The 12,520-nt window shown below is 41.5% G+C and overlaps 1 protein-coding gene across 1 annotated transcript; it reads right to left on the bottom strand.

The window, feature by feature from the left end:
* Window positions 1-6,816: 6,816 nt before the first annotated feature.
* Window positions 6,817-10,041, bottom strand: LOC111867362 (cytochrome P450 4C1). The gene is made up of 2 exons (XM_033752657.1): window positions 8,968-10,041; window positions 6,817-7,242 (listed from the first exon to the last, which is right to left on the bottom strand). Exons 1-2 carry the CDS (start codon window positions 10,039-10,041, stop codon window positions 6,817-6,819), a joined length of 1,500 nt encoding a protein of 499 aa, XP_033608548.1.
* Window positions 10,042-12,520: the final 2,479 nt, after the last annotated feature.

Below are 12,520 nucleotides of genomic sequence, written 5' to 3'. Positions count from 1 at the left end.
GCAAGTAACAGGAAACAGATGAAGATAACTGATTACTGTACTCGTATCTAGGTACAGTAAGGCACAACAATTGATGTAATCTACTGTAATTTGGTGAGTAGGCCTACCTTTAATATACAGTATTAGTGCGGTGTGTATTGTCAGTGAAAAGCGCTGTAATATGTCTTTGATATTACACATTTGGGCAATTCCACGTTAATGTTACGTTAGTCTGTACTTAACTACGTATTTCACTAAAAATGCAACATTTTAACTCGGATTTTGGTAGATTTTTACGTGACTAACATAAGGCTACTGTGTAAGTGCCCATTCGGTTACAACGACATTCGTTTATAACGACACTATTTTTAGGTCCCTTTGATGACGTTATAACCAAGTTCTACTGTATTAGCATTTCATGACTTGTTTTTCGTATCTGTACGGAAAGCAGCTACCTTACATTCAGTTTGGATGACCGGAAGGGGACAAGGTCACGACGGGAGACAAGTCTCTAGTTTTCCGAAGATGCGAATTTTGTTTTGTTGACATGCGTAACTGTCATGAAGTGTAAGTGGACCCTAAAGTAAAGAAAATAACCGCGCTCACATGTGGGGTTCCGAGTTCGATATCTTTGGAACTGTTTTATTCTCAAAGTTCGTTATGTGATTGGCTTGTGCTGACTGCATGATGAGTTTGGCTAGTTAAAATCAGACAATAGGAAATGAATTCATGTCTAGGAGAGAGGCCGTCATTCAAATCCCTCTTGGGGGATGAAGCGATGATCCCCCAGAAGACCAGTCTTCAGAAAACTGGCGTTTTGAATTAATCGGAGGCAGACGTCATTGGGCTGCACTCCTCACGTTTCTCTAAATTTATCAAATTCATCAGCACTTCACTTTGAATCGTTAAAATTTGATAATAATAAAGGGCCACATTACCCCGTGCTTGCAAAGAAGTTACAATATTTCGCTCCTGAAATAAACAATTTATGGAGAGTGGAAGTTGTGCTGTTGATTTCGAGCAGTGGACTAACTTCAAGTGTGCAGTTTCCGGTTGCCTCAGTTATTGTAACACGATCCTGATAGGAGTCAAGAGGTCTACTGAAGCGGCATATAAGTACAAGGAAGAAAAGGGGGACAGCCACACACAGGCCCTCGTAAGAACCAGACGTAAAAGTCACACACCGGCCTTTGAAGAAATCAGACGTTTGAAGAAATCAGACGTAAAAGTCACACACCGGCCTACGTAGAAATCAGACGTAAAAGTTACACTCCGGATCTTGTAGAAACAAGAAGTAAAAGTACACGCATACTGGTGTTGGTCAGTTGTACAGTGTTAAGCAGTGACTAAACAATTGTTTAATAATAATAATACACGTACAACTAAACTTGGTATGTGCTTTTGTAGTTTCTGTTTATTTCTTGCTTCTTCGAGTTGTGGCCCGTTCAAGGCTCTGAGATAAGACAACCTCAGCTCTACCGAACCAACAAACCTCACCTCTTTATAAATCAAATAACCCTGAGATAAAATTTAGTACCAGAGAGAAGATAATAATCGAGTTTAACAAAAGGTAGGTGAGAGTGCAGTTACGAAGTGGCGCTCATCAACTTTGGGCCAGTAGTGGAGACATCGAGCAGCGGTTACACCCTGGATAAAGAGCACCCGGTACCCATTGTACATGAGGCTGTGTTGGCCCCAGAGACAAGACGACACGGGGAAATGAAAATTTTTGCTCCAGTCGGGATTTGAACTCCGACCCCTTGCTCGTCCAGCCCATAGCCAGTCGCTATGCTGACTGCGCTATCCCAGCTCATCTGTTTCGTGTCCTGGAACGAAATCACATATCTATTTCTCGTTTACCCCATCTCCGCCCCATGCCCTTAATATCCCGTACTTATTCACTTAACCTTATCAGCCACAATTAAATGACTGATAACTGTGAAACTGTAGCAATTTTACAGTCCTTTAATTACTCAATAACTAACAGCAGTACTTAGTGGCTATTGTGATACAGAACTAATATACTATTTAAGGTGAATTAAGGCCGCGCCATAGCTCAAGCGGTTAGTCGCTGGCTTCCCACCGCAGCGGCCCGGGTTCGGGCATGGGTCTGTTCAAGTGGGATTTGTAGTAGACAAAGTGGCGCTGGGACAGTTTTTCTCCGAATACTTCGGTTTCCCCTGTCAGTCGTCATTCCACCAAATTCTTCATCATCATAATCACCCGGGACAGGTACAATAGACCATTCAGTGGCCGACGTGCCGAGTGGACTCAGCTGAACGCCTCCTCCCACTATGCGAATTAAAAAAAAAGTTAAGGTTCAGTAAATCCAATACTGACAACTGTGGGACATTATCTGACCAGTCCTCCAGTTGCAGGTTCGTAATACGTGAGCAACTGTTCTAAAATCAGAAGGGGTAAGATTTCTAAATAATATCTGGGCGGCCATCAGAGCTGCTTGAGATTACAGCAAACACCGCATCGGTTCAGTCAATACCTCGCATGTTGGTCCAAGTAGTACATTGTGCGATAGGAAGGCTAATTACGCCATGCAACACCAGAAATTGTCTTGCCTACGTCAAGCACGAAGCTACCGTAATGAGCCACACCGGATTGGCACGTGTGAGCGTCACTTGTGTGGCCGTACGTTGTCCTCGAAATTTAACTGAGCGTCTCTGAGAGACAAAGGGACATTTGTAAAAGCGATAAACAACACGTAAAATATATTTACAGAAAAGTTGAGATTGACGCTTGCCTCAAAGCTGAACGTCGCATTCCGTTGGCAAGGCTGTTCATGTATCAAGGCTATAGACGGCAGCACTTTCCAAAACATTTGAAATATATCTATGTTCATAATGTTCCCTTCGCCACTGAGTTCACTTTAGTTGTAGATTGCATGCTGCACAAATAAAGATGGTTGCATAATATGAAATGTTATCATAGGTAACTAGGCTGAATCAGACAGACAGTGGGTGAGGATGCATATTTCCAGCCAGCAGTCGACAGTGGAATGCTTTCTTTCGTGGGCTATTTAATGATGCCGAAATCGAATCCCGATGAGGTCATTGAATTTTTCATTTGCCCTAATCTTTCCAGCCGCACTATAGTCATGGGGCCGACTCAGCCACTAACAGAAATGAGTACCAGGAATCTTCCTGGGGGGGGGGTAAAGGGCAGTGAAAGGCTGATAAAGTTAAAAGATGAAATGATGACTGCAGGAAACTCCAAGCTGGCTGCGGACACAATTACAGGGGTGGGAAGGTATACACGTATTTCTAGAGAGAGAGACATAGCATTATAGAAGCTGCAATGTTTCTGAATATATTCGAGAAGTGTCCGGTTGGAATTTCGGCGGGAACGCCGACCAACCTGACTGAGGTTTTGCGTGGTTTCCCCCAGTACTTTCTGGCCAAATGCTGGGGTGGTACCTTAAATTAGTTCATAGCCGCTTCATTTCACGTCGCTTCCAATATCGTTCGTTATATGCTAACCATTCCTTCATTCGACGCTGTATAATCTGAGCTGTTGCCAGTGTCGTTAAATAAATAACAAAATAAACAAGTATTTTAGGAAGCAAAAGAAAAAACTACGAAAGAAATGCCCTCAAATATCGGATGCTAGGTAGGAGACTTGTAGTGCTTACAAGGAGCATCAATGGATGGCGCTAGCGTGCAGATCGGTTGTGCTAAGGTGACACGTCACCATTGGTCAGGAAAATAACCTAGATTTACGATTCTCACAACGGTGATACGAAAATTTCTACCACAAGAAATACAACACCATGTAGTCCGCTGAAAGTCACCTGACGTTTCGGAGGAACATGTCGTCTCCATTTTCAGGGTCGAAGAATAACACAAGTAAGAAACCGATGTGAAGCAGGTAGCAAGCATGAACACATATCTATTGTAGGCGTATTCAACAAAGAAAGCTTCTTGCACCTACATATCCCGTGCAGTGTCCAATAACACAAATATCATGAAGTATTACTTGAAAGTAATGGGGCTTTTAACTGGTACACTTATATACACATAGCCGGGATAGAGTAGTCGGTATAGCGCCTGGCTAGGGCTGAACGACCGAGGGGTTGGAGTCCGAGTTCCGGTAGGGTCAAGAATTTTCTCTTCTCCACTTCACCCAGAACGATTCTGGGCCCACTCAGCCTCCTATACAATGGGTACCGGGGGTAAAGCGGCCGGGGTGTGAAGCTGACCACTCATCTCCAACTAGTGCTGAGGCCAAGAAAGTGTGATTCTATACATAAAATCCCGCATACGCCTTCATGGTGTAGTGCTTAATTAGTTAATACAGGAACAGCTTTACCTCACACACAATCACACATATGCAGTCTTCAGTGCAGGTTTCTTTCTGCCGTTCCTGGTGTTACCAATCCTAATTAATGTCCTTCTTGCATTACTATACGACATGGTTCGGTCTCGCAAGGACCATCGTCAGGTGTGTATGCTGTTACACGTAAACTCTTACACTGTTCACACATTGATCGTACATTATGTATTAAATTATTTACGCTTGCAAAACTTGTTATTTTTATTGGGTTAAAAATAAATAAATAAAAAAAGGAAATTTTAAAGTCAAAAAGTAAAAGGCCGTGTCATGTGGAACCTCTCTTAATATAGCGTATTTGTTTACTGGTGGTGTGTATCTGTATGTGTCCTGGGACGTGTGGTTGATTCTCTTGCGCGAGCGCGAACCTGTGTGTTTGTGTGTGTGGGCTGTGACTGTTCCTGCTCATCCCAGAATTTACTTGAAGGACAGAGGAAAATCCTTAAATAGCATGTTTTACGATAGGTGATGTCAGGACCGAAATTCGAATATGGAACGACCTGAACTTCAAGCCTCCTACGTTAGTTTCGGTCCCTCGAGATTCCATAACGACCATCTTGTTCATGGTAGACGAATTACCTATACCACAACGCCTGTTTAATTATGTTACTATCTGAGAGGTGGTCAAAACAATTATTTCATTTAATATTTTGCTTTTGAACTAATTGAATGTAGCAGAATCTTCGTTGATACGTTAATAGCGTCTTAGATGGTCAGAATGTTCTTTGTAAGATTTGAGGCTTTCACGGCGGTGACTATGAAGAAAGCAGTCTTCTGGGATTTGGCACCGTGTATATGTGGTGTTAACCGACGTTCCTCCGAAACGTCGGTTAACACCACATATACACGGTGCCAAATCCCAGAAGAATGCTTTCTTCAGAACGTTCTTTGTTTTTATGTGTTACGTTTCGTGGAAGCAAGGACCACCTCTGCGTTCATCTTGAAGTTTAAAGAAGAGGCAAATTTGTCACTGTACACAATGAATTAAACTCCATGCCAAGAAGACTTCTGGGGAAGTGGAGTTATAACTCCGCCATTCTTTACCTTGGCGCTAGATGGAGGTGAGTGGTGAATTTCACGCTCCAGCCGCCTTACCTCCAGGAAAAGAATCACCGGTACACACTGAATAGAAGGCTAGTTGAGCTCCAGAGCCTATGTGGACAACATGGAGAGGATAATAAACTCTTGCCCTTGTCTGGAATCGAACTTTGGCTGTTCAACCCAGATGATGTACATACTGAGATACCCCGGTTCCACCAAATTTATCCCTATTTTGAACTAATTAAATTCAGTGCACTCTTTCATATTTCTCAGAGTTTATTTTCATTATTGATCTCTCGGCTATGCCTGAATGTACAAAGTGGGATGTAATCAAATGGTCAGTCATTGCGTTGTTAAATGTAGAGGAAAGACTCGCTGCCGATAAAAGATTAAGGATATAATAATTTAGTTCTTATCAGACATGATCGTATTTCTGCTTGCTAGCTTCTCATCTTACGCCCATTTTCCACTAGCGTTTACAGTGTGAACCTTTCTCCAATGTTGTGGGTGTGTGGTAATAGCAGTGTTTGAATCAGTGGTTTGCTACGCCGCGCCCCAAACGCCAGTAGAAAAGGAGCCTTCGATTCCCTTCCATCCCGGTTCCACTCACACCGCTGATATATCCTGCTCTTGCTTCTTCGGAACAGCACAGAACTTTTGTTCGCTTTATGTATGTAAATGAGACAGCTACGTTATACCATTTGCATCCGTAACATCAGCTGTGGTAGATCGAACGTCAGGGCTGGAACTTCCAGAAGCTGTTGCTGCATAAACAGAAGGAGACATAACGCAAAGCTGCCGGTGCATTACGTGATATCTGATTACAATTCTCGGTAACGTAGTTGGTTGAGGCACTATGCTACAAGCTGGAATGTTGCGGGTTCGAGTCCCGATTAAATGATTTTTTTCAATTGATCTAATCTTTCCAGCCGCACTATGGCCCTGGGGTCGACTCGACCTCTAATAGAAGTACCAGAAATCTTCCTAGGGGGGAGGGGGGTAAAGGGCGGCAGGCGCGCAAGGCTGACAACCTTATCGCCATCTGTGAGCCCATTGTCTACAGAAAATATGGGAACCTGGACATCTCACAACCATATGGGCCTTCAGGGCCTGCTACAGGGATAGTTTTACTTTNTTTCCTTCTGGGCAGGGATAGTTTTACCTGTTTTATACATCGTAATTTTAAACCAAATTTAAGGCACTTCCTTATAATGTGTGCTTTCTGAACGTGACTCATATGAGTTGAAACACATAAAGACAATCAAATGACTTACCCCGTACATGTTAAACTGCTTAATACTCTTATTAAGATAATTGTTAATACTTATTAATTATTATATTTAGATAAGGAGAGCTACATGGTGCTTCTACGTGAGAGATACAGATGTCAGTACAACTGAGAACTCCCAAGTGACGTTTCTTGGTACCAGAAGCACATAAGAATCTTTACGCGGCTCATCTTGGTACCAAACTGATCCTGAATCCTTGAACGGGTTTCTGTATAAGTCCGAAACGAAAGCTTTTCTCCAAAGCACGAATGCCGCCTTCAACTGCGCAGGCGCGGTATTTTCTCAGAACTGTAGACAAAATTGTCTTTGTTTCCATCATGGCGTAGTTGTGACCCACACATAACCTTCGGCCAAGTCCGAACGGAATATAGGAGTACGGATGTCGACCAGTTGAATTCTCAGGTAAGAAGCGATCCGGGTCGAAGCGCTCCGGGTCAGGAAAATACTCCGGGTTCCGGTGTGTAAGATAAGCTGTTACGATTACAGGAATTCCAGCTAGGAGAACGTAGCCATTCCCTAAGTCGACATTATCCACAGTCTGCCGATAATGAAAGGAAAGTGGACTGTAGAGACGCAGAGTTTCCTTGATCACCTGCACAGTGAAGAAACACATTATCAGTAGCTGATAGGCTGGATGTTGCCGTCGAGCGGGTAGAACCCCTGGCTTGTATTCGGGTGGCCCAGTGTTAAAATCTTGTACCTGAGACTTGGCTATCTCGAATAAAATTTCTCGTGTTTTTCCTCCTCAACACGTATGTTGGGATAGTACCTTAAATTGGGTCACTATTTCCTCATTCTATAGCGTTGCTCGAATCATTCTATGGATCGACGTTATTATAATCCGACCTACTAAAATCGTCGCTAAATACACCAAGAATATTTTAGAATGGTTTGACAACACCGTCCAGTGTGACTGTAAACAGAAACACACAAACTCTAATTGACGCTAGTAAGGAGGTTGGTATAGAAGTAAACACAGAGAAAACTAAGTATATGTTGCTGTCTCGTCACCAAAATGCAGGACAAAATCATGATATAAAGATAGGTAACAGAGGTTTTGAAAATGTGGCACAGTTCAGATATTTGCGATCAACGATAACAGATCGAAACCTGATTCAGGAGGATATTAAAAGGCGATTGAACTCGGGTAATGCTTGCTACCAACCAATCTAGAACCTTTTGTCTTCTCGTCTGCTGACCCAAAACATAAAAATTAGAATATACAAAACTATAATTTGACTGTGGTTCTGTATGGGTGTGAAACTTGGTCTCTGACGTTAAGGGAGGAACATAGACTGAGGGTGTTTGAAAACAGGGTGTTGAGGAGAATATTTGGACCGAAGAGGGCTGAAGTGATAGGAGTTTGGAGAAAACTGCATAATGAGGAGGAGCTTCATAACGTATACTCTTCTCCAAGGAAGGACGAAGTCAAGGAGGCTGAGGTAGGCAGGGTATGTGGCACGAATGAGAGAGAGGAGGAATGCATAGAGGATATTGGTGGGAAAACCGGAAGGAAGGAGACCACAGGGAAGACCAAGGCGTAGATGGGTGGACAATATTAAAATGTATCTCAGAGAGAGAGGATGGGATTGATTGGATTGATCTGGCTCAGGATAGGGACCGGTGGAAGACTCTTGAGAACACGACAATGAACCTTCGGGTTCCATAAAATGCTGGGAAATTCTTGAGTAGCTGCAGAATTGGCAGCTTCTCAAGAAGGGCTCAGCTCCTTGAGTGAGTGAGTGAGTCCAGTGTGACTCAACTGTATATTTATTTGAATACCTTTACATGTATCTGTCAGTTATGACCATCTTCAGAAGGCATAACAACATGATGAGGAAATACTATTACATTGATCACAGTACATCAAGTTGGATCAAAGTTTATATAAAGATTTTAATTAGGATAGAATGTGGTCGAGTTAAACATTATTACAATTTTTAGTATTTAAAATCTTGAACGCTAAGTTTCGTGTCTTCCTGCATCTTCTATCAGCGGGAATTTGGAGTGATATTGCCGTACTTAGATATCCGGGTAGTGTTGTTCCCCCTTTTTTATATAGTTCGTTAAGAATCTGTGTTATTGAGCTGTTTCTCCTTTCGTTGTGAGTTGAGGTACATCTTAGTGTTGCATATAAAATATGTTTATTTCTGGTTTTGCCTATTGCTTTATTATTGTCTGTTTTGAACCATGAATCTAGGACCGGTAGCCCAAAATAAACTGCTACTGCTCCCTTTTTACCAGAGACATTTTACTTGCCGAGTGGTCTTCATGCCCACAGAACCGACTTCAATTTTAAAATGAGCAGACTACTTACCTGCTCCAAGTATATCATTTGGGGCAGATCGTCCCTTGTAACTGGTCGTTGAATATCTTCCCCAAATATGACCTTCTGTTCCTCTAGCACTTTCTCCTGGATATGCTGATGCTCGCACAGGAGTGCCAGGACAAAACAGCAGGTAGATGATGTGGTTTCCGCCCCTGCCCCTGCAATTGAACTTATCTCTCCGAGAATATCATCCATGTTAAGAGATTCATTTAACAATAACGTATCAAGTAGTAGGGGATTTTTCATTTTGTCGAGCTGAATGTCCTCCCCTGAAGCTAACATTAGTGCATGTTTCTCTTTTCTCAGTGAGATTGAATCAATTATAATGCTATTTAGGTGTTCGATCGCATCTGTGTACTTTGCACACGATTTAGTCAACTTGTGAACCCAATCGAAATGTAACCATGGTCTCACAAGATGCTCAACAACATGATCTAATATGCCTAAGATACTATTAACGACCTCAGTTCTGTTATTAGCTTGGGCGTTTAGTTTATATCCAAATACAGTGTCACAAATCACATCCAAGGTACACTGGCAAAAGAACATGTAAATGTTATGAAACTTTCCGTCAGATATTTCATCCAACCGATCCGCTAAAATACAGCTATACATTGCGAAATTGTCCACAAATTTATCTAGGATATTATTCTGAAATGCTGCTGTAACGATTTTCCTGTGTTTTCTCCAAATTTCTCCGTCAATGGCTAACAGCCCGTTCCTAAACATCGATTTCATTAGGATTCTAAAAAAGGGGCCCCTTGTACAGAATTTATCGTGTGCTACAAGTTTTTCAATATGATGTGGGTCACTAATTGCAATTATCAATTGAGGCCCCAACCAGATCCTCACCACAGGCCCATAATTTTGCATGAAACCAATAAATGTCCAAAAGTTTTGGGCGAAATCTTTGGATCTGAATTCCAAAGCATTTCCGAAGAGAGGAACTGTGGGGGGGCCAGGCAAGTTTGCAGCTAACTTCAGCAGATGTCGCCTTCTCCAACAATAAATCACACCGAGCAACACAGAGAATATGAGTAGTGACATGAATATCAGGGACATTTCGAAGCTGCGTTTTCCGTAGGACGTTTCGTTAAATACAATTGATCCCGAATCTGAAAGAGAGAAAAATAAGGGAATATAGAGCCCTATGAATGCTTTCTTTGTGCGTCTCATGTGTCACTGGAAACTTGGACCTACATACTAACAGCCAGATATGAATCGCAGACAGTGGCAAGATACACATTAATATACAGTAGTATCAGGATAGAAGCACAAATGGGGGAGACGAGGAATGCGTATAGGATATTGGTAGGAAAGCCAGAAGGAAAGAGACCACTGGGAAGACTAAGGCGTAAATGGGTGGAGAATATTTAAATGGATTTTAGAGAGATAGGATGGGATGGTATTAATTGGATTGATCTGGCTCAGGATAGGGACCAGTGGAGGGATCTTGTGAACACGGTAATGAACTTTCGTGTTCCATAAAATGCTGGGAAATTCTTGAGTAGCTGCTGAATTGGCTTTTCCTCCAGAAGGGCTCAGCTCCACGAGTAAGTAAGTAAGTATCAGGATAGAAAAGGAACAAACAAGAACCGCGTTAAAAGAAACTGGAGAATATGAGCAATACACCAAAAGGAAGGGAAAGTATCAATCGAGCATGATGGATAGTTTCAAATTACAAGGAATTACATGAGCAGAAAATATTTATGTTACTAATCATAATTATTTATGGCGATTTTAATATAATTTTCATGTCACTGAAATTTTAACACGTTTGATGATCTTTAATGCCCTATTTTAGTCATAATTCTAGGATGGAAAACAGGAAGGTAAAATAATCTCTGATGTCAAAAAAAATCTAGAACAAACATATTGAGGGAATAAAACGAAAAGGTTCGTTTAGCTATCACGGTTATAAAGAACAGAATTATTTACTCACCAATTACAGTGTCGGAGTGCTTCGCACTTCAGTGACCACACTGCTTATATTTCGAGGCAGAGGCACAAAATCCTAAGTTCACATGACACACAGTACCAAGATGAGAACAATTCGTTCTAGTCAGGTCACATTAATATAGCTCACAGACACAAACAATTCATGGAACATAAAATTGCTAATATATTTACATCTATAATCGATAAGGAAATGTTATACTACTTAGAAAACAAAAGAAACATACGCTTATCATGTCAATGACACAATACAATTTTCACTTTCTTTCCTCGCTTAAAAATTAATTTCTTTATGTAAGATATGTGGTGTTCACGGCGGTGACTATGAAGAACACTGTCTTCTGGGATACGGCGCCCTGTAGATGTTGTGTTAACCGAAGTTTCGGAGGAATGTACCGCCTCCATCTTCAGGGTATAAGAAATCCGCGAGCGAGGAACCAGCGTGAGCAGGTGGCTGCAGACAGCCACAACAGTTACAAATAACTCTTGTAATTAATACAATTTTATTAATAATTAATGGAACCACCTTTTTAACCAACCAAAAGTGATTTTCTTCTAAATGGTATATAAAAATCCAGTTCGTACTTCACAGGAAAGATATTACAAAGCAAACCGGTCACTGCTGTTTAGGGAAATATTTGCCGTTTATTGCGAGAACCATATGAAATATGCTCCATATACACTATCTGGGCAGAAAGCAGAGTTTTAGTACGTTAAAGCAGATTGTATGATAGTCTACAGTAACCACTAGGCTTTAAAGTGTTAGAGAGAGTTCTAGTTGCCAGTCAGTCATATGTAGAACAAGGAGAAAAAGACACATATTTTGGGTCCGGATATGAAGCGGTCATCTTGCTGCAAGATCCGACCTCTTTAGCTGGGACCCTGTAATTCACGTATTTGGGGTTTCATTGCCACCCCATGACTACTAACGACTAACGACTAAAACCAAGTCGCCATGACAGAGTATGCAGCTGAAGGTTGTAAAACGGTATTATATGTTTTACAATGCACGTCGATAACATTGCAGCTAAACAACAGAAACTTATTGCTTTCCGGGAGACTGACATGAATGCCAACAAATGCCAGGCGGCTAACTTAGCTTTCTGAGTGTGTGCTGTTGTCGTCTTTCCGAATGTTTTCTTAATCACAGACACACAAAATAACAGGGGCTTTCCGAGAACCGGCATTCTATTTATATCCCCTTCTACAGTACAAATTCAAGCTAAAATTATCCATCTAAACACGTGTATTTGCAGTATAATAACTAACGTCTTTATGTGGGACTCTGGACATTCAAAATTCGAAGTTATGAGCAGGAATAAAAAAAAAACAAATTTAATTTCTCACACAATTCCGTCCTCCAGGGGTCTGGGTGATTGCAAACAACTCCACTCTCCTTTTCAAAGAGAACAGCAACCAATCACAAAATTTAGTATCTTCTTCCTCATTACTCTGTAGATTAAAGCATTTAATGTCTCAAAGATGTAAAGGGAGAGAGTAGTAAATTCCAGTGCACGGCAATTGGTCTCTAAGAGCCTCGCGAGAAAAATTATGTTGTTAACAGGGTTTTAAATATTAGCACTGG

The sequence above is a fragment of the Cryptotermes secundus genome, unplaced genomic scaffold (genome assembly GCF_002891405.2).
Source record: "Cryptotermes secundus unplaced genomic scaffold, Csec_1.0 scaffold227, whole genome shotgun sequence".
NCBI classification, from domain to species: Eukaryota; Metazoa; Arthropoda; class Insecta; order Blattodea; family Kalotermitidae; genus Cryptotermes; species Cryptotermes secundus.
This window is presented reverse-complemented; position numbering and strand designations above follow the sequence as displayed.